Below are 22,106 nucleotides of genomic sequence, written 5' to 3' on the forward strand. Positions count from 1 at the left end.
CATTTCAGGGCTAATATCCTCTTTTTAATCTATGTTGGAACAATTGCCCTAGTGTAGCAGACAAAAACACACTGTCCTTCAACAACACCTACAGAACCTGACACATTCCACTCCCTTGTTTTGAAAAACAGTGTGTATGTTAAAACCACAGTCAATAAACTTAGTTCTCCAGTTCTCCCTTACTCCTCAAAAAGTCATCCTATACAGTGATACTATAAAGAACTCTGCTTTATGACAAGCAGACAAACTAATGTTGAAATAGAAAATCAATTTTGGACAAGTCTTTGGATGAAGTCATAGAATGGCTGTCCTTTTGAAAGAAGATTAAGAAAAGTCCTGCCACACCACCTTAGATCTCTTCAAATTTTGTTAACATGATGGAATCCAAAATCACTGTCCTGAGTAACAAGCTGTCCACTTTGTACTAAGCTAAGGTCACAAGAAAAACAAAACAAGACAAAACAAAACACACCTATAAACTCCATGAGGCATTTCATTATTGATGGATGATTTAACAGAGACACCTTTAAGCAAGACTTATCAGACAGAGATACAGAGGACAGCTGCAATCTCAGAGTGAGAAAACAGTAAAACAAGAATCATAGAGCTTGCAGGGAAGAAGTGAAGATGCATTTGCCTGCATCAGGAAAAATAAATTTGAAGCCAGTTACATTTAGTATGAGATTACTAAAGCAACAGGGAAGCTGAGAAAAAGTTACCTGAGAAGGGGGCACACAAACAACCCACTAGAATTTTACCACATACACTACAACAGTTTGTCTGCAATTCCATGTTGCAGAGCAGTGAAGGATCAGAGCAAGAGGCCACTCTTTGAGGGGAAAAAAAAAAAAAAAAAGCGCTTCCCTTCCTTGGTGATTCCATTAATTGCTAAATGATTAAGACATCTGTGTCTACAGACTAATCACTACAACACTGGGTCTATGATACAAAGCATAGTGATCATAACATCTCTGGAATCTACAGATTACGGTTTCTCTGTTAACAAGTTCAATACAATTTTTGGATAGGAGAGCTTCAGTGTGATCACAAGCTTTTTCCAGAATTACCAGCACCTCCAACAAAAAGACATCATCACCTCAATAACGATTAAGCCCACCTAGCTGCTTTGTTTTACACATATCGTTGCTCAAACCTCCTTAATCTTAACTCTCCTCTTTCTCGCTTTCATAACTTTCATATTCTTTCAGTGCAACAACAGAAAACATGTAAAATATAGAAAATACATTTCCAAGTTGTATAGCAAGTATTTAAAAACATTAAAAAAAATCGGTAGTAAACATCATTCCTTGACTGCCAAGTGAAAAAAAAACATCACTGTTGTCAGAATGCAGCTGCAAGAGGAAGAGAGTATGACTCAAAATAATAATTAAAAAAAGAAGAGAGTAAAAAGAAAAAATTGATACAAGGCCAGAGGTAGAAGAATCATAGTTTTCAAAACAGGATGCCTGTAATTTATCAACTATTTATATTAAAAAGCAAGACAGACAAGTGTTGGGATTTTTTTTTGACAGCTTATGAAAGTTGTGTATACCATACACCATCAGAAATACATAATATAGCAGCAAAATCCAGCAACTTATTCTGCTGTCTACATTATCGAATGACAGCCATGCAATGTTACATTGATGAACTAACCTGCAGACACGGGCAGGAAAATACAGGCTCTGCCAGGACCGACAGAGGTATTTAGAGTGATCGATAACTCGAATCCAGTCTAACTCGTCCATGGACACTTCAATGTAGTAGGAATAAGACCTTTCGATTGTCAGGAGAAAAAAAATAATAATGGTTACAATACAAGCAGTCACATATTAGGTATTAACTTCTACAATTTCTTCTCGATTTTTAATTGTGCTGAAAAGAAGGCTTACCCACAGTCCCGTGTCTAAAGTCTCTAAGAAAGATTCCTATTCCAAACTAGCTTTGAAAATAAATTCACATGCAGTTATATTTAGAGCTGTTTTCAGAATGACTTAAAACATCCCAACATCCACAGTCTGCTGTAATCAAATAAGACCTTCACCTCTCAAAAAATGCAATCAAAACTTTCAAATTCAGTCATGTTTAGCCATAAAATACTAATTTGTATTCTTTTTTCACAGAATAAATCTAAAACACCAGTGACGAAGGTATTTCTATTGCCATATGAATGAAGAAAATCCAAAAAGATTTAGCAAATTGAAATGTTTTCCTTGAAGAGGACTATTTTACTTTGTGGCATAATCTTTTTCTCACTCAAGCTCTTCTTGACCACTTTTGACCATCCCAGCTGTTTATGATACATTGTTAAGCCAGTGATGCATCACTTATACACCCCAAAATTACCTAATTACCTCATCAAAAATAAAAACAAAAAATATCTACAACACAATGTGTGTTCCTCTTGTTTATATTTACTTTCAATTACTAATCTTCCCCCCACACACATTCCCCCCCCCACGGGGGCTTAGAGTGGTGGATGCCTCACATGTTATGTTCCAAACTCTCCTCTAGGTAACATTTAGTTTCAATTTATGCACCTAGAAAGGTCTTTAAGATGTCAATTCATAATCAGCTTTCACATCCATAGTAATCAGATGCGTAATACTCGTAACCCATATAAACACACTGTGTTTCAGCAACATGATTATTACCAGCCTGTGTATACTTGACCAAACTAGGTTTCAGCATTTCAGAGTTTGAGCAGTGAGATCAATGTACATTTGTAACCAATATACAAAATTTCTTTCTTTTTTTTTTTTTTTTGGGGGGGGGGGGGAGTCAAGGTTCTAAGCAAACAAAAATTATCTAAAAAATGCCTTATCTTTTCTTAAAGATGGCTATTTTTTTTGCAGATAATTTGTACAGCTAGTCTCCTTTGCACTTTTATATCTAAGATTCATCTGTTAATAACACCTCTAAATTATAGATGCAAAACACACAAGCATGTATTTATTTTTATTACGAATGTACACTATATAAAGATACCCAATAGGCTAAACCTTCACAGAGACAGTTGAAGTTAATGAGTAGTTTAAAAAGATGTTCAACAAGAAGCCACAGTAAACTTGTACAGTTGCTAAAACATCTCCTTAGAAAGGATATTTATGTATCCCGTGAGAAAGATGTAGATGAGAGGCTGGCAATTCTCAAAAGAATAATATAGGTTGGAAGGGATCTCTAGAACTTTTCCCAACCCTACAGTCAAAGCAATGCCAAACAGCGTGGGTTACTTAGAGTCTTGGCTGGTTAATTTCTGCATACATGTAAGGACTGACATCCAGAACTTCTCTGTGCAAACCCTTCCCAAGTTTAACTACCCTCATTATGATTTTTTTTCCTAATGTTTAATAGGAATTTCCCTCACTGCTGCTTGTGTCCACTGCCTTTTCTCAGTACACAGTTGTAAGAAGAGCCTAGCCCTATATTAAAAAGGTGAAGACAGCAATAACATCCCTCCTCTTCTTCTCAAAATGGAAGAAGTTCTCTCAGGATCTCCTTATACATCACATGCTCAAACAATTATCATCTTGGTGCCCTTCTGCTGGACTCACTCCAGTATATTAACAATATACTGGACACAGCCCACAATTGGGCACAGTACTATAAATGCTTCCTTTTGCATTTATCTTAAGACAGTTGAGCTACTGGAAGAAAACAACAAACAAACAAAAAAGACAATTCAGGTATCCTACCTAATAAGAAGCAAAAGAAAGCTCAATAAGAGATTTACCACAGGAAAAAAAAAAGAAAAAAAAGAAAAAAAAAACAAACGAACAACCACACAGGATAACACAAACTAGATATGAAATCAGTAAACCACTGTAGCCTCAGTATTTTATGAAGACAAAAAGAGGTTCATCTTGTCCAATTCTGCCACCAACAATGGTTTGCTCTACAAAGTTCAGGTGTCACATGACACTAAGCAGCAGGGAAAAAAAAAAAAAAGCCACCCTTTATAAGTTTTCCAAAGGCTTTTTCCACCCTGTTTTATCAGCTGCTAGCTGATATATGCCTTGCAGACGAGGGGCATCTTACCAGTTACAAGCTCTCTGAAAATTGCAAGAGAACTACTCATTACTAATAGCTCTAATATTTTTTAAAATTTTATTAAATACTTGGTTTTCTTAGTTGATCTTCTGTGACAAATAGTTTAATATTGTGTGAAGTTGTACCTTGGGCCTTTGAAAGTTCAATTTTCATTCTTTCCAAAAGGAAAAGAGAAGTTCAAGTTTCAGGTGAACTGAATCAGAACTTCAAAAAAATAAATCGCTGTAAGTTAATGCAGCTTGTTTTGAATGATTAGTAACTGTAATCCATATTTTAAATAAATTTTAATTTACAAAAAAGGTAAAAATAAAAATCTGTAGAATGCTTCCTGTTCTAAAATAACACAGCTTAGTTAAGAAAACAAAATATAACTGTTTTGCAATTCTAAACTGTTAATTTGAAATTACAAAAAAAATCAACCTCTTATCAGAAAGGTGGTAAAGTATAAATAGTTTTGGCTTTTGTTTTCATTTAAATAGAAAACTGCTTATAAATGCCTGCATGAGATGTCTTCTAAATTGCAAAATTTTTGTGATGGCATGTTATAAAATGAATATATTACTTTTGTGAGATAAAAAGAGCCTTGAAATATTCTTTTTGCTACTTAAACAGTCATTCATTTGTTGAAGTACACATAATTTGATCTTTCATGCGTCCCATAATAATCTAAAGAAGCTGAGCATAAATTGGCTAAGGCATCCATGATAATTCATACTTTAGCAGTCCTGCTACAAAGTGGCTTTTACTAACTACTGCAGTTAGCAGGCAAATCCTATTCTAAATAATTTTTTATTCTCTGATTTATTGTTGAAAATATGGTATTTCTTAACAATTTTGATATTGAAAAACTTTAAACAAACATTCTTTTAGTGTCTAGGACATAATATCTGAAAATATTCTGTAAAAGAATTAGAGTTAAGTGGCATGAATTAGAGCAAGTGGATATTAAATGGCAAATAGAAAAGCAAATTAAAGCTGTTAATTAAAGTGTTATTAATTAAAACTATTTAAACAACGTAAGCTTCCAATAGTGATATAAAATATTTAATGAGAACACACTGAAGTATTACGAGACACTTTAGTCTCGCAAAATAAAGTCTGTAGTGTAACTAAAACTCTATTTAAAAACCAGCCTTTTCAAATAAAACCTGTCACTGCCATCTCCAACACTGTATCATGCTGTTTCTATAAAACATTTATGAATAATTTGCATTTATGTGTTATCACAAAAAAAAAAAAAATGCATCGCCTTCCTTTTTTATGTTAGCTTGGCACCTACCGACTATCTCTGTCCCACAGCAGTATTCGTATGTGGTTGATTATTGATGGCTGGCCTAGTTTAATTTCAATACCAGAACGGCAGTCATCATCGATTGGGTGTCGAGAAAAGCCATGATCCAAGTCATAGTTCTGAGTGTCCCCATCTAATAAAGCAGACTTCAGCTCCCCTTTTACAACCTGGGCTCCATACTTCATTGTTGCGATATTTTCTCCTGGTACTAAGAAGAAACAGAAATAACTGCTTAGTACTTATACTCTCATCATGCAAATCAGATCTTCTGAACATCAACTGTATTAGGTCGGAATGAAGATTTATTGCCCGTATCGTTTCTGCAATGGTGGCTACAAACACATGCTCAAGGAAAGAAGAAAAAACCAGAGCCAGTGCAAAGTAATACCTCCCCTGTAAATCCATTGCTTCCAGCACTCCACAGCTCAGTTTCCAGCCAAGAATAGTATATTTCACAAATTATTTTCACTGCCTTAATAAAAGCTGTTTTATTTTACAATCCTATAACATAGAATTATGACCACAAGGTAATTAGGCATTTTGAAAACACATTTTAGAATTTTTTGTTCTTCCATTTCATTTGATGCCACCTAGTCCTTGCATGGTAAAAGTAGTGATCATTTACTACTACATCGTCCCTATATGCTTAGTGCCTTTCATGATTTTATAGAATTCTTGCATGCCTTCCTTAGTCAACTGTCATTTTCCTTCTGGTTTGAAATTTTTGGTCTATTTAGTTTCTCTCATAGTAAGCCTTTCATTATACCTCTCATCACATTTGATCCCTTTTTTGATCCCCTTCTCTCTCTCTCTTTTTTTTTTTTTTTTTGGTGGGGGGAAGGGGAGAGGAAGAAGGGAAGAGAGAAGGGGGAAAAGGAAACTAAAACCACATTAAAGACATGGTGGAGGAATTATGAATGTGCAGAGAGGTATAGCTGATGGAATATGCAGAGTGGTATATAGAGTATATCTCAAGCTATTTTGATATCTATACAAGCTCCCCGTACTCCGCAAAGCTAAATGAACCTGACCAAAAGACTAGTGAAGTTTATGTGAAATTTCCTACTGGCTTCTTAGGCTTTGAACTAACACATTAAAGCAAGCCTTTTATGCCTGCATTTCAGAGTAATAAACATGTTTATCCTAGAAACAAATCTCCCATCAAGACAACTGGGGATAACAATCCCTAACTCTACTACAAAACACCACACTGATGAACCACCCTGTTAAAAAGATATTGTTAACACTTTTGTTTCAGGACAGAACCTGGAAACCAGGATCTCAATGTTAAAAAATTTAATAAATGAAACTCTGCCCTGAACTTGAAGCACGTTGGGAAGAGAAGTATGAATTCTAACAGAACGTTATTTCTGTTATCTAAAGAACAGGATTTGAGGTGATAAAACTTTAACTGTATTTTATTACTACTACATAAAAACATCAAATGCACTAATATACAACTATGAAATTGCAAGTAACCATCAATGTTTCCGCAAACACAAAGTCCCAAGAGTTTGAACTAGTATTAAAACAACATAGAAATTCAATTCTTTATAAAGCTGTGATTTTGACAAAGCTAGAAATTCTGAGATTAGGAACACGTTATTGAGATGTAAGGAAGCAGAAAAAGAAGTCAGGAGACACCATTTAACGTTATAAAATGTATCTAATAGACTGTCAACAGAACATCCCATATCATAGGATTTTTACAGTATCCTAATATTAACCCAGATTTTTAAATATTAATATCTAACTTATAAGGGAAGATGCAGTGCTAAAAAATCAGTTCTCTTTTTCAGGGCTCATCCTGAATGACTGACAGACTACAGTGCAGGCTGTCAAAGCATATTTAATGTTATTCTTTGCTGTGGGACAAATACTTTCTATATATCCCATGTTGTATGCAAAGTAACAGTAGTTTTAAAAAGCTCAGCATCATATATTCCTGTTGAATTAATAGACAGCACGGATAAGAAGTCAAACAGAAGGCTTCTCATGCTTTTTATACTTCCCTTACACAATTTGGAAGACCTTTTTAGATTATTTGGGCAAATACATAAAAAATAACAGAAAAATCAAAAACACTGGAGAAAAGATGTATGAAAATTTTAATGACCTAGAAAACAAGTCAGCATCAACATAAAATCATTGAAATTCCATATAGCCCACAGCCAAAGCATTCTTGTTTATTGTTTTTGCAAAGGATTTTCTATTAAAATACTATTTCCTCAAGGAAAATACATTTTTATAACAATGTACATGTTTGAGCAATACCCAAGGCAAAAAAAAAAAAAAAAAGAGAAAATATGCTGACTGATGTTATTTCCTATTTGAGGAACAACAAAGTCAAGAATGTTACATAACAAGACATTTCATTATGCAAGCCTTTTAAAAACATACAGCAATAGGCAAAAGCTCAAAGAACACATTAACCACATCATCCAGACAACTATAGTCCATCAATCACTAAATAAGAGAGAAGAAAAAAAAGATGCTTACTTAACATGCCCCTGTAGTTGAGGTCCATGTCCCGACTCTCAGAACGAATCTTAATGGCATCTAGGATGGCATCTGGTGACAACAGCCCAGAAGGTCTTACAACATTTAGCAGTTCTGTTAGACTCATTAGTGGCAAACGCACGGCTTGCATAATTTCAGCATGGTTTTCCTTGGGGTTATGTTTACACCAATTCATCAAGGCTTGGAAAATATCCTTCTCAGGAGCTGCAAAAGAGTCCCTCAATACAATACTTAGAAGAGCAGCCTGGAAAAGAAATCAAACAAAAAAAAAAAAAACAGCTGTATTTTAAGATACTTTATTTATTTCTTTTTTAAATTTAATGGATCATTTATCTTGTACTTATTAAAAAGGCGTGACTACTTGAAACAATAAGCCGACAGTAGAACCAAAAGTCCCTAAAAATTCCTGAATTTGAATCTTGTTTATCAGATTCAAAATACACAAACACACAGATACAAAAACATTTTATTAGTCTATAGTAACTGCACTAACAGAACTCCTCCACTAGACTTAATCTTCAGTTTCAGTACTGCATTTATGGCTTGTTTTAGTTTCTTATGTATATATTAAGAAATAATACTAATCCACTATGAGAAATAAGACAAAGGAAAAACTATTCAAATCAATTTTATTCCAACTTATATTAAATTATATACCTTAATTTAAGATAATTAGGAATATAAGAACTCATTCGGGGGTTTACTAGTATGGTTCAAAGCATTCCTTTAAGCTTAGGCTGACTAAGGTAACAGATGCAAAAAATCAGCTGTGGCTTGGAGTCACCTTTTTAAACTATTTTAACTACCTGAGCATTTTTTTTTTTCCCTGCCCCTCTCTCCTGGGACCAACTTGGTATCATCAAGTAAAAACCTGACTGACCCTTATTCATACAAATAACCAACAAATAGTATAACGAGAACAAAAAGAACTGAATGGTTTTTGATTTTCATTTAGCAAGCACAATAATAAGGAGTCTGCCTCAGAAAAGGACAAGTCTCTCTTACATGCCAGGATTGGCTGTGATAAAGATTTTAGAAAGTACATGTTTCCTAATGAATGACATCTGCTTTTTTTTTTTTTTTTTTTTTTTTTTAATTGAAAATATGCTCTCAGAGCTCAGATTTAATAAACTGCATGTGACAGAATACAGCAGGGGAAATGTATCTTTTCCCTACACAGCTAGTAAGTTAGTCAGCAGAGCAGAATGTCTTGTACTTGTTCAGGGAACAGACCCATCACAGCTTTTCCACTAATACTTATAACACTTTCCTCTTTTTAAAAATAAAATTAAACTATCATTCATTCAACATGCTCTGCTGCTTCACCACTTGAAAACACTTTACCGCTATTATATCCAGCTCAAAGGCCATTCCAGAGCAAGTGGCAAAATTCAGTAGCATAGGATCACCTGACTCCAGCAAATATTTATGCATCTAACAAGAATAAACTCAACATATAAAAAACAACAGCAAAACTCACACCCTACAACACCATCATATTACATGATATCAGAACTTGACAATGATAAATCATACCAACCCCCACGAAACTCTAGCTTACAATGTAGGAAATCACCCATCACAGAGACTGCCTGTATCAAGAAATTAACAGAATGGAATACCTTCTGCTATCTTATCTTTACTTAATAACCACGAGGTTATTCAGAAACCAAGTGATACTACTTCAAGGACTGATTAAAACCAAGAAGATAAGATTAAGTTACCTGTTCCCACTTAGTAAAATATTCTCATATTTAGCTATACTGACTCATCAGAATTAAATACCTAAAAAGTTCAGAAAAGGTCACCAGGATTTTCACCTCACCTTGCCTTGAATACTTCCAACTGCTTCAATTTCACTAGTATAACGTGTCACCTGTTATCAAACCTATAAGCTTGTATTTTATACCCCCATTAGTATTTTATCATGAAGTATATACAGATAAAATTAACATTCCTGGGAAAAAAAAAATACAAACAGAAGATATACCTTAGAAAGTGACAGGAAGCCTTCACTGGAGAGCACCTCCTGGGCATTTCTATCCATGAACATACAGCACATAAAAGTTAATTTTGGTAGAGAATAAAGACTGGCAACATCAAACGTCATACAGACATTCTGAATATTAAGTATGGTGCAAAGATACTCAGATGTGGAATCTTCCAGTTCTGGAAACCCATATTTATGTGCCAGGCTTAGGAAGTCTAGGAGAACTTCCTCTTTCTCATCTCGTAGTGTAGCACGACCAGTGTAAATATACTTCAATAGCATGGTAAATGCTTCTGCAGTGGTGTCCTGAAGAGGAATTTCTGCTTCAGGCTGAGATTCTCTCATTCCACCATACAATAATGCTCTATAAGAAAGATAAAATTTGAGAAACTTATATCCTGATAATATCTGCATGACTAACAAAGAAAAAAAAAAAAGCAGATAAAAATAGAAAGAAAATGACAAGTTACAACAGAGGGGATGGAATGGAGATGCACATTAAGAAACTACAAAAGAAAAAGCCTTATGCTTGGCATTTAAAGCGCAGTTCTACTCTGAACGCAGCTGCACAGGAACAGAATAATAGTCTAATGCATCATGCTTTCATCCTAAAGAACACTTGCTCCATCTCTGTTTTGAGCAATAGTTCACAAAGCAGAAATTCAGATACCATTTAGATAGAACTATTTTGTTGCAGATTTGTTTTTTTAATATAGTGCTATCAGTGTTAAAGAAAAAAAATGCAGAAAAAACAAGTGAAACAATGAGTTCATCACCATAAAAACATTGTCAGATTACAGTAACGAATAAAGGATCAAAAATCCTAACATTTGCTAAAACCAACACGTGTCAACCTTGATGATGTCCTGAATCTTGATAAAAATAAAAAAATAATAAAAATAATGTGGGTATGCTGAATTGTTTTAAGTGTGATACACAGTTTGAAAACAATTTGCATTCAGTCTTGGTTTAGTTATTAACTTATCCCTCTGACAAAACTAACAGGAAAAAGATCATCAGAAAGTGATGATCTTAGATTGATGATTTTAGATTGAAAAAATGCCCAGCTCTTTAAAAAAGCTGGTTTAGTACTATTCCTAGTTTACAAATAAATATTCTAACCTGAATCAACCAGACCTTTTTAAATACTTAATTTAAATGTGTCAAAAGTAAACTTTCTAATTAATGTATTTCACAGAAGCATGCTATCCATGCTCTGAGAAATCAAAACAATTTTACCATAGAATTTTCTGTTCCAGAAGTTACCTTTCTCTTGAATTTGTGAAAATAACTTCAAAGTCCAATTTAATGAAGGTCAAAAGAATAACATCATGACATGGTATTTATCTTTTTATATCTGGACACAATGATTTGAAGTGCTTGGAAACATTCACAGAGAAAAGGTCACACTCAATGGACAGATGATTACACGCTGAAAAGTTCATAGAGAAACAATGTTTATCTTATCTGCATGAAAATTTCCTGCGAGCCTGCCAAAAAGCTGTACTTCACCTGAAATAATGGCACCTAGCAGCCAGGATCACTCTGTGTGCTGGAAAACGTTTCTTTTCCACTATAAAGGTAACGTCGCTATATTCTTCCCCATTCATCAGAGCACCGATATGCTCTGACAGAATGTGAACATGGTCAATCTCACCCACAGCTGTGTAAGGACGAAGTGGATGGCTGTTACTCATCTTTGAAGGATGGGGATATTGGTAGCCTGAAGAGAAAAAGAAAACAACTAGGAGTATAAAGAGCACAAATATTTAGAAATGGCAAAGACCAAGCTGCAATTATGAAAAAGTGTAAGTTTCCATATACTACAATGAAAATCAAACAAAGAGGTTTTCAATTGAAGTTAATTTATGACAGGACTTAGTGCAGATTGAATCAACAAGTCTGTTCATAAAAAAAAATAAATAAATATTTCAGAGAATTCCATCACCTTGCTCTTTTGTCAAGCCATTTACTTAAAAAAACTTCCAAAAATGAATTAAAAATTAATTTAAGTAAAAATTAAACAATTTTAATTACAATTACCATTAGAAACCATTTTTTGTCTGAATTAAAATGCACATAATTAAAGAGAAATAAATTATTTGACCAATTAAGCTTAGTCTTAACACTGAAGTGTCTACTAAAATCAGTGAGTTTATAGTAAGTAAAATTTATAAACCAGCAGTGTTTATAACCCATTCTTGCAGAACTGGGAGAAAATGAAGAATTGAGGATAACTTGTAACTATTAACGGATGAAGTCTGTCAAAAAGCAAAGCTTTACAATGTACGTTTTTCTTATTCTTTCTACTCAGTTTTCTTGATGCCTTCTTGATCTCTTAAAGAAAATTAAACCAATTAAACCTCAAATACCTCTCAGTTATAAATTTAGGAAACTTTACTAATTAATAAAACAACACAATTCTATGGAATTATTTTGCTGCTACTTAAATCACAAGAGATTTTAGTCTTGATGTTATTTTTGGCTTATTTCTGCAACCTTTCTGCAGGCTTTCCACAGACTCAATGGTAAGAGTATCCACAGGAGAATTTAGGTCTTAAATCAGCTTCTATTGTTATACCTCAGATTCCTTTTAAATAAAAAGGTTAGCTGTTTCAGGTAATAACCACCTGTATTTTCAGTGACACTTTCTGTGCTCCAGTGACTAACCACTTTTCAAAATGGGCATATGCTTAGTGCTGAAGAAAGACGGTGTGCAGGAAAATGAAACCATACCCTGAACACACGCATTAAGTGAAAAACTCATGACAGGAATGCATTTTTAGCTGTATTTTAAAAGTATAATTAGAAAATACACATCTATTCCAGTCACTCCTATGGAAGGAGGAAAGGAAAATAGATGTATATAGGGTTAAATATTATTTGCACTTCCATAACACCTGGGAACACCTAACCCAAAATCAAGATACCATGGAAACACCATCCCGAAGAGCTCTAAACTAAACCAGAAAAAGCAGTAGAAAGTCAGACTGGAGAAAAATACAGCATACTAAATAGCTGATACAGATGACAGCCAGAGTGGGAGCAGACCTCAGCTTTCCTCAGGCTCCCTCTGCAATTTGAAGCTGTACACCCATGGAGACATCACAGAGCAAAACCAGCACTGCACCTGAGAAGCCATCTAACCATGATAACACAACAACACTGCAGGAAGTTACTCTGCTATCTGACATACAAGTAAATTAGGTGGGATTTTTTAATTGTTTTGTGTGTTTGTTTTTTCTCCTGTCATAACAACAGATTGTCTGTACTGGTTTGCACTGATTTGCACTGGTTAAATTAGCTAAGGCAACACTGTAATGAACGCATTTACACAACAGATCCACTTCCAGCAATGTTTGCTTGTATCAAGCAAGATTAATTTAATTCATATCAACCGAGCTGCAACTAGCAACAGCCTTTATCACAACATAATTATGTGAGAGTTTAGAGACTACACTGAAATTTAAATGCCCTCAAAATGTAAAACCTTTTACTACAATAAAGGAGCAAACAAAAGAATACATTTGCTACTCAGTTGCAAATCTAAAGCCTCCATAGTCCTTCAAGACTTCTGTACCTTACAAGTCTGTAATTGCTGTTCTTGATCTTCATTGTTATGCACAATAGCCAAGCAATCCAATTACATGCAAGTTACATGCACATTATCAAGCAAAACGTACTCTCTCTCTTCTGCTAGCTCCACTTCTGATTAATTAGGGAAATTCATTTAAGACACTTAAGGTACATTTGGGTTTTAAAATCTATTTTACTTCCGCTTACTCTACAGTCTAATTTCTTGCTGTCTTCATTCACTTTTTTTTTTTCTGTAAAATTAAGACCAGATACTGTCTGAGAGACTACAAAAAATAAAGGAAAACCATTAGTTGCACACTAACTTTGCCTGCTGTAGCTGTGGATGTTGTCATGTGCCAAAAGGGTGAAAAGTTCAAGGGAACTGTTCCCATTTCAGGTAAACAAATAAATAAAATCAAAAGAACACTTCTCTCCCAAGAGTATATAACCCTACCTCTAAACAAAAATACACAAGAATAAGTGCGCCAAGTCTGAACCAGGGACACTTGCTAATAATCCCACGATGACAGTCTTTACGAACACCGAGACCTGGGACTAGACCAAGCGATGAAAGCAGAAATTGAGAAGTCCCTTTGTGTCAGCTGCAAGACAAGTTTGTTTCACAGATGTTCAACACTCTCCAAATTGCTGGTACAATGTATTATTCTGAATTACTGGTCACTGGGAATATGGGACTCAAACAGTGGCTATGAGCCTCTGGCTGAGGAACCTTTCAAACGCTTGAGTGACCCAAACAGTTGAAAACTGGCAAGTCTATGAAAGCTGTGTACGTGACTTAGATGCTTTCAGTGGGTAACACTAGTATGAGGAAGAATTCAAATTCATTTACTTGGCCTACTACAAATTTCTATTGCAAGTTTCACCTGCAAAACAAGCAGCACTGTGAGAGCAGTCATGTCTTCAAAATGTAGAACTAAATAGTACATGACTTCAGAGCTTCCCAGCCTGGATTACTTAGCGGTATTAATTCAGTCAACCCTTGAAGCCATCTGCACAATTCTCATTTGAGGAAGTAAATAGTAATATACTGGTTTGGTTGTGGCAAATTGCTATGAGCTCATCGCTTACCTGTAGAGCTAAATATTACAACCAGCAATTCAAAGTTTTGAATAGAATAAAAAAAAGGCAGATGCTGCCTGCAGCTTAGCAAAACCCTTTATGATGATCTCTCTGGCATCTTCTATAATCATTTACACCCCAATCAGAGAATTCAGGTATTGGCTCTTCCCAGTGGTCAAAGAAGAACATTTAACTAACTGCAGATAAAAGGCTAAGCCATTTACAAATGTCCTGCCAGCACCATAACCTATTTCCAGTAGCTATTAAAAGCTAATCAGATGCTTCAGGAATCAGCTGCTGCAGCTTTGTTCATGCCACAGAAATAAGTATAGCATTCTCCTCGGTAAATCTGAGGACCTATTAAAACTGCACCAATTTTAAATGGTGCCTGTGAAGTCAGTAAGGTATAACCTCTGCTATCCAAACCCAAATGAAAGAGCCTCTTCTTGGTTGCCATCTTCAATAGTAAGCCAATGTAATAAATACTGGGCCACATTTTTCACAATGTTGTATGCAATATTATATACAGTGTGTCAAGGTTAGAAAAAACTATTTTCTTTTCAGTAAATGATCGGTAACATGTTATAGCATACAATAACATGAGCTACAAAATGCAGCAACGAAAAAAAACACAGTGACTTCTTTACTAAACTACTCTTGAACCAGAACTGTGATAAAGATCAGCACTAAGTCACTTCCCTGCCCCATTTGGGCTGTTAGGAAAGACAGCCCTCTGCAACACAGTGCTGCTTTCATTGAAAAAAAAAAAAAAAAAAAAAAAGGAAGAAATGATTTTATACAGCACAGAAAAGGGAATTTAAGAAATTGTCTGTGAATAAGTTGGAATTTCTTATTTTATATATAGTACAGTAAAGAAATATATGTAAGTAATATACCTACTGGAAGTTTATAGAAAAAATCTACAGAAAACAAAATAGAAAGTATATAGAAAAAATGACAATAAAAAGTGTTAAGAAATAAATCTGGATTATAAACACAGAGAAAATAATTATACCCCTGAAAAACAATTCCTTTATCACCTACATAATACAGTTCTTGTTGGAATTACACAAAGGGATTTTTTTTTAAATATAAAACTCTTACACTGCTATTGTTTCTAGAAATAGGAATCGTGACAGTTCTGAGCTGATTCATTCCTTCATAAAGTACTCTGCTATGTTTTAACAAAATTCCAGAGAAGAAAAAAAAAACAAAAACACAACACTATTTTAATCACAATTTCTACAAAATATTTTTGTTCTCAGTAGTTCAGGTGCAACAAACTAACATCTCAGGAAAAAGTTTGTTGTTTGTAAATATTTCAATATAGAGTGAGGAAAACACAAGTAAATACTTAGATACTGTCAGAACCCTTGCTACAGAAGCTCCTTTGTACTTCTGAATAACAGTAACAATGGTGACCCAGTGAAAAATGTAACAGAAAGGGAAAAAAAAAGTTCTAAAAATAAAACTGTTCTGGTTGAAGGACACTAGGGTTGGGAAGAATTCTAAGTTTGCTCATCTGAAGTGTTCACAAGCACCAAGAGTAAAACAAAGTTTTATGGTTTGATGCAAACCCATAAAACCCCGAAAGCCTGGTCACCATTTCCTTCAGCTTCACAACAGGTGAAAGGATTGATATGCAATAACGTTTAGCTACAACTGTTTGGGGGATTTTTTATTGTTTTTAATTTTAATCAAGACTTTAAAAAAAGAGAAGCATTGACATTTAGAATTTAGTTACAAATATCATTAATTTACTCTGTTCCATCAAGAAAAAAGCAATTCAGTACTGCAACATAAGCCAAATAATACATCAGAGGAAAATAGTATTTGTTTTCTAACATTAATTTTCTATACTTTTAATCCTTTTACTTCTATATAATATTTCTAATAATATGAAAGTCTTTGTTCTACAGAGCTTTGGGATTGTCCATAAGAGAGTCAAGCTACCATCTACAATATGAGGCACCAGAGAGAAAGTGCTGAAAGGACCTTGAAATGCTTTAAGGGGAAAAAAAAAAAAAGTTACTGCTTTTATATTAATGCCTCCCTAATTTAAAAAGAAAAAAAAAAAAAAGTTTTACTCAAGATGATCTTTAAGGAGAAAGTCTTCCTCTAATTTTGAACACCATCAATTAACTGATTCTCAAATGTCCCCAATTTTCACGATTAGGTGTTTCATACACATAGCTCCGTGGTATTTCACAGACAGTCTTACTTGTATGTAACAGTCATAGTAACACAGAAAGAAAGAAAAAAAAAAAAGTTAAAATTTGAGCTACAGCAATGCATTAGATCACATTGACTTATGCATGAACAGCTCCCAGTGATAACTGCTTCAAAGCACTGAGAAAAAAAAAAAAAAAGATGCTAACTAAATCAATATATCACACTAATGCTTTTACTGGAATTGCACGGACTGTAGGAGACCTCCACAACGCATAGTCATTAAAAAAGTAAATTCTAACTTTAATCTAAAACCATCACCACCAACAAGCTTCTTGATGTCATATTAATAACTACCTCTGCATATCTGGGGACCTGATTGGCCCTATTTATCCAATATGCACAAATATAATAATACATGTATAATCCACGTGGCATGAATTCAGGGATACAAAATAAGAAAAAACAAGTACATGGAATTCTCATAACAGTTATCGCCAACCCTTCTGTTGTGAAAGAACTTTAAAAAACAAAAACGACTGATGTTATCTCTATTTACCATGTAACTCAATGAGAGCATTATAAATAAAAATTTAGTACCAAAAGTGTTGTGTCTTCAGACATACGTAAAGTTATGCAGTAGTCATCCACAAGTACATTCCAGTTCTTAAGCACTGTAGTGCTAATGTTCTACATTCTGCTCAGAAAGGTATGCCTCTGACAGAACAGCAGGAATAAGTTTAGCTATGTACAAAGAACAATATACTAGGAATGGATGATTTATTAATACACATATGAAATCAATATTAATACACATGATGTGACAGTTAAAATAGCATGTAACTAAACCCTTAAACTAAAAATCTCAAGAAGATACATCAGTACACTTACCAGTAAATGTCTCTGAAGATCTACAGTGGACGTAGCCTGTTGGCAGATGACCAGCTTCCTGAAAATTAGGGTTCTTTGCCATTCTGAACTGATAGATTGAACACCAAGCCCATAGAAATGCTGTTCAGAAACATCCAGCTGAATACCATATTCCTGAAACAATGCATAAAATATATACCATTAAAAACAGGTGGCATGCGGCTACAGCAGAAGTCAATTGAAATGCACATTTCTCAGTTGAAAATTTTGTGGAAATAAATTTTAAGAATCCCTCCATCCTATGGGAAGTGTTCTAATAACATTATATCGTAACATTAGAATTATTTTTTTATAAGTCATCATTTGATTATTTTTTTTCTTTTAACTGTCACCAAAAAAAAATGGTAACAGTTGCCATTAATTTGTTCATTGTAAGGCACAAATATTTCACTAAGGCTCTTGCTGAAACATCAGCATCCCTGAGCGCAGAGTTCTACCATGTGGGTGTCCTAATTAAACTGCATCTATACAAAACGTATCATGCACGTTTCACTCCCTACACATCCAAACCTCTGTAAGTGGTCTTGCCTAGCCTAAGGTGGTGGGCGGGCTTGTGGTTTTTTTGTTTGCTTAGCTGGTGTTCTACACTATTTTAGGCAGTGGCAGATCCTTCTCCTGGGCAAGCTTTTATTCTTATAAACAGGAAAACAAAACTGTAGAATGAGGAAATAAACAAATGAAGCCTGTATATTTCTGTAAACAAAAGCTGACACTGTAACCAAAAAAAATGTAAACAAAACTGACACAATGTTTTTATCTCAGCAGTATGAACTATTGCTGTTATTCTCACACCTGCCAGCAGGAAAGATGAACTGTATTTAAATTGCTAACTAGATGACACCTTGACCTATGAATTTTCACATAGAAGACAGCAATCTTCTCTAAAGCGTGTTTAAAGGGAATGAGAGAGGAGAAGGAAAAAAGGTATTTTTAGGTAGTCCCTTGAACAGGAAAGTAACCACGCCTCCGTCCAGCAAGTTGCAAATAGGTATGACAAAGAAGGTCTCCTATTTTTGGAGAATAACAAGGCTATGTACATATTTATTCCCATATGTATTGCGTATTATTGAAGTGGCTTGTATTGTCAAAACGTATTCAAGAGCAAATTATGAAAATTGGGGGGGTGTTAAAAACGTAAATATCGAGGCACAATCTCTGACAGAGCAGTACACTTTGTGCACCTGAGTTACGGATTTGTAAGGAGGGACATACAAACGCATCCGCGCTGAGGGAAGGCCCGGACTAAAGCCTAAAACCCGCACCACAACACGGAGCGACGCCAGCGCAGGGCTCTGGGCAGGCTCTGCGCAGAGCGGGTAACAGCCGGGTGGCCTCACTGCCTTTTAACGTGACAACGTGACAACAACCTCCCCGCCACGGGCACGGGCACGGCAGCGCCTGACCTGCCACGGGAGCCTCGCAGCACGACCCCGGCAACGCCGCGCCGCGATGCGCCGACCTCATTACCGGGAGGGGGGATAAAAAGCCAGAGCGGAGCCCTGGGAGGCGCGCGGCCGCTCGACGAGCCACGGGCAGGCCCCGCTGAGGGCACGGCCCCGGCGCTCCGCACGCAGGAGGCGCCCCCGGTCCCGGCCCGGCCCCGCCGCCCCCTTTCTCCCCCCGGGACTCACCGGCCCCGGTGCCGAGCGGCCTCCACCCCGCCGCCGTCGTGACGCCACCGGGCGCCTTGACGTCATTTAGCAACAGCCGCCGGCCTCCTCCGTGCTGAGGCGGGGCCGCCCGTGGGGCGCATGCGCGGGGCTCGCCCGCCGCCGGGGAAGCGGGTGGGGCGCTGAGGAGACCCCCGGGCGCCTCAGGGGACGGGCGGTGGGGTCGGGCACCTCCGTCTTGGCTTTCATAGCTGACACCGCTGCTTTTAAATAGTTCACAATATGTCAAGAAGCAGTTGTTTGTTTGTTTGTTTTTCTAATAAAAAATGTACCTTGCCCACTTCATGCTATTTCTGCAATTACATTGGGTTTTGTGCTATCCTCTTTATTGTTTCATTATCTATTGCATTGTTTATACTGACACACGCATATAAATTAAACTCAAGAGTCATCCCAAGATCAGCAGCCACATATGAAGCAAGCTTTAAGTGCTAAGCAGAGAACCTCCAACACAGCCTCCTGCTTCCCATGGAGTTACCACTGAACTATATGTGCACACCCTTTGACTTATTCACGCAACTTACAACCTATCCCGCTTTTAATTACCGGATTCCATACAGTTTTGTCAATAGCATTTCCAGTCACACCTGCACTTTGAACTGTAATGACACAACTCTGAGTGAAATACTTCATGTAGATAAACTATGAGCATGTAACTCCCAAGTTACACACTTGTAAAATGTAGGGATTTTCCTTGCCCAGACCTTTGTCACAAAGCTTTAGATGATATATCTGTATTGATTAAAATAAAACTCGTTTCAGACAACTTCACTTAGACTACTCTTAGCCTATTTTATTCTACTCACCATCTAAAGCAAGATTCTGGATGGTAAGGAAATGCAGTTAGCCCTTCTGCTTCAGGTGAGTTTTACTTCATCTTAAGTTCCTATTTCAGCACACCAGCATGAGAAGGTACATACATGAGAAAGTTTAACCATCAGAACAGATGTAAGCTGCAAAGTGCGTGCTTTGTCTCATCTCATTGCTGTAGCTCTCCTTCTCGGCAATATTCTCATCCAACTGGCTACTAACTTCAAAAGACACCTTATCATACTAAAACTATACTACCATAGTCTTCAAATTAAGAATTCTCTTAATTGGCGCTGTAAGATATCCTGCAATATCATGTACTTTTTTTTTTTTTTAAAGTAGGTTGAGGTTTCCTGAGTCACCAGAGCCAACCTAAATTTCTGCTAAAATGAACAGCCCGATTTAATTGTTCAGGAAACTACAGAGCCTTGAACCGGCTTCTCATTTCTGCTTAATAAACTTGGTATAAAAGTAACCCAGCATTTAAGCACATCAGTGCTAATTTATTATACTGAAGTAGCCTGCCTGGGGCTGGGCGCAACATTAGACATGCCACTTTTGTGAGGAAGATGACTGAGACAGCTATTATGACAGGTCAGTTTCTAAGATCTCACTGTAAGATCTCACTGCAAGCAGTGGTAACTACATTGTCCCTATCAGAAGGGCCTAACATAAAAGAAAATGAAAGAAACAACACAGAAACATGACAGTGAACAGGCTAGGTATTAGCTCTGGAAATAAAGGAGTACAGACAGCATAAGCTGTTTACTGTTTCAGAAAACAACTACTTGGCAAACATTCAAGAATGGAGAAGGTTTATGAACAACACTTATAGGGCACTACCTATAGTGCCCTATCTACTTAAGTAGAGACCATCCACAAAATATCATACAAAAGACAATTTGAAGTATTAGGGTTGCTTTATAAAATATAGGAAACATCTTTATAGAGTTGCTGTCTACTTTCCAATATATTTGTGGTTTTTTTTGTACATCTGTAGGGGACAGTAAACAGGGCAATGCATTTCCCATTCTCTTTTCCAACAGCTATTAAAACTCAGATGAAGCACATAATGTTTTTTACTCATTTCCAAAGGTAAACAAAATATTGTAGACTACTCTTGGACAATAACGCTTAACGTTTGTCATTAATATCTAGATTAGCATAGTAGAAATCAAATGCAGTACCTCCTATACTTTTTAACTGAAAGGTCAGGGAATTATTGAATAAGTTATCAACAACTCTGCACATTGCCATTATCCTGCTAATCAAGTCATACAGTTACTTTCATTGCTGTATTCCCACTTATTCTTTTATGACCAAGTTTCTTCCCCCCCCCCCAAAAAAAAAAAAAATCCATAAACTGAAACAAATAGCTTTTTGTTTACCTAGGATTCAACAACTACCAAAGTAACTTGTCATACTGCTTTAAAATTAGTTTTGTAATTTTCATCAATGCTTTATAGTTGGAAGTGAATGGCAATGCCATTGCACAGTTGAAGACTGAGTAGGAGTTAAGTGCTACTTGAACCACAGTAAATGCAGAGATTTTCTTGGTTTTGTTATCAGGATTTCAAAACTTGGTATGTTTTACACTACTCATACCAGGTGAACAGTGTAAAGGGAAATGATTTGTGTAACAGATATAAATAGCAGGAAAATGTAGCATTTACAAGTATAATTTCAGTCACCGTCACTCAGTTAAAGAGAACAATCAAAATGCCTACTTATAGGAAGCCATTTCAAGTACTCTTCTTCATTGCAGTCCTAATAAAGGACTATATACAGCATGTAAAAAGAATATAGCCCCAGACTTGCATCAAAACAAAAACTATGAGCAAGTTCCTTCTAGTGTTAAGACACTACAAGGACCACTGTGGAGATCTCTTATGATGTCTCCCAGTCAGCAGCCAGGAGTTTAAATACAGAATTCTTTCTGGTGGACTAATCTACAAAGTTTCTTGTTCCAGGCAAGGCTGCTTAACGGTGGTTAAAGACTTTTCCTTGGCATAATGTACGA

General features: G+C 35.9%; 1 protein-coding gene across 2 annotated transcripts in view; it reads right to left on the reverse strand.

Annotated features, from left to right (window-relative positions):
• The window catches only part of BTBD9 (BTB domain containing 9), a 124,076-nt gene extending 104,705 nt beyond the window's left edge, over positions 1 to 19,371 (reverse strand). Inside the window, exons 1-7 of one of the 2 annotated variants that reach the window (XM_072035703.1) lie at positions 19,238 to 19,371; positions 17,568 to 17,720; positions 11,364 to 11,574; positions 9,852 to 10,215; positions 7,841 to 8,105; positions 5,330 to 5,549; positions 1,657 to 1,776 (exon numbers count right to left, since the gene is read on the reverse strand). In XM_072035703.1, the coding sequence (XP_071891804.1) occupies positions 1,657 to 1,776; positions 5,330 to 5,549; positions 7,841 to 8,105; positions 9,852 to 10,215; positions 11,364 to 11,574; positions 17,568 to 17,649 (1,262 nt within the window). In that variant the 5' untranslated portion in view covers positions 17,650 to 17,720; positions 19,238 to 19,371. Of the gene's footprint in view, positions 1 to 1,656; positions 1,777 to 5,329; positions 5,550 to 7,840; positions 8,106 to 9,851; positions 10,216 to 11,363; positions 11,575 to 17,567; positions 17,721 to 19,009; positions 19,032 to 19,237 lie in introns of those variants that run through there. The other variant, XM_072035704.1, reaches the window with a different exon arrangement.
• Positions 19,372 to 22,106: the final 2,735 nt, after the last annotated feature.

This window comes from Anas platyrhynchos, chromosome 3 (genome assembly GCF_047663525.1).
Source record: "Anas platyrhynchos isolate ZD024472 breed Pekin duck chromosome 3, IASCAAS_PekinDuck_T2T, whole genome shotgun sequence".
Classification (NCBI taxonomy): Eukaryota; Metazoa; Chordata; class Aves; order Anseriformes; family Anatidae; genus Anas; species Anas platyrhynchos.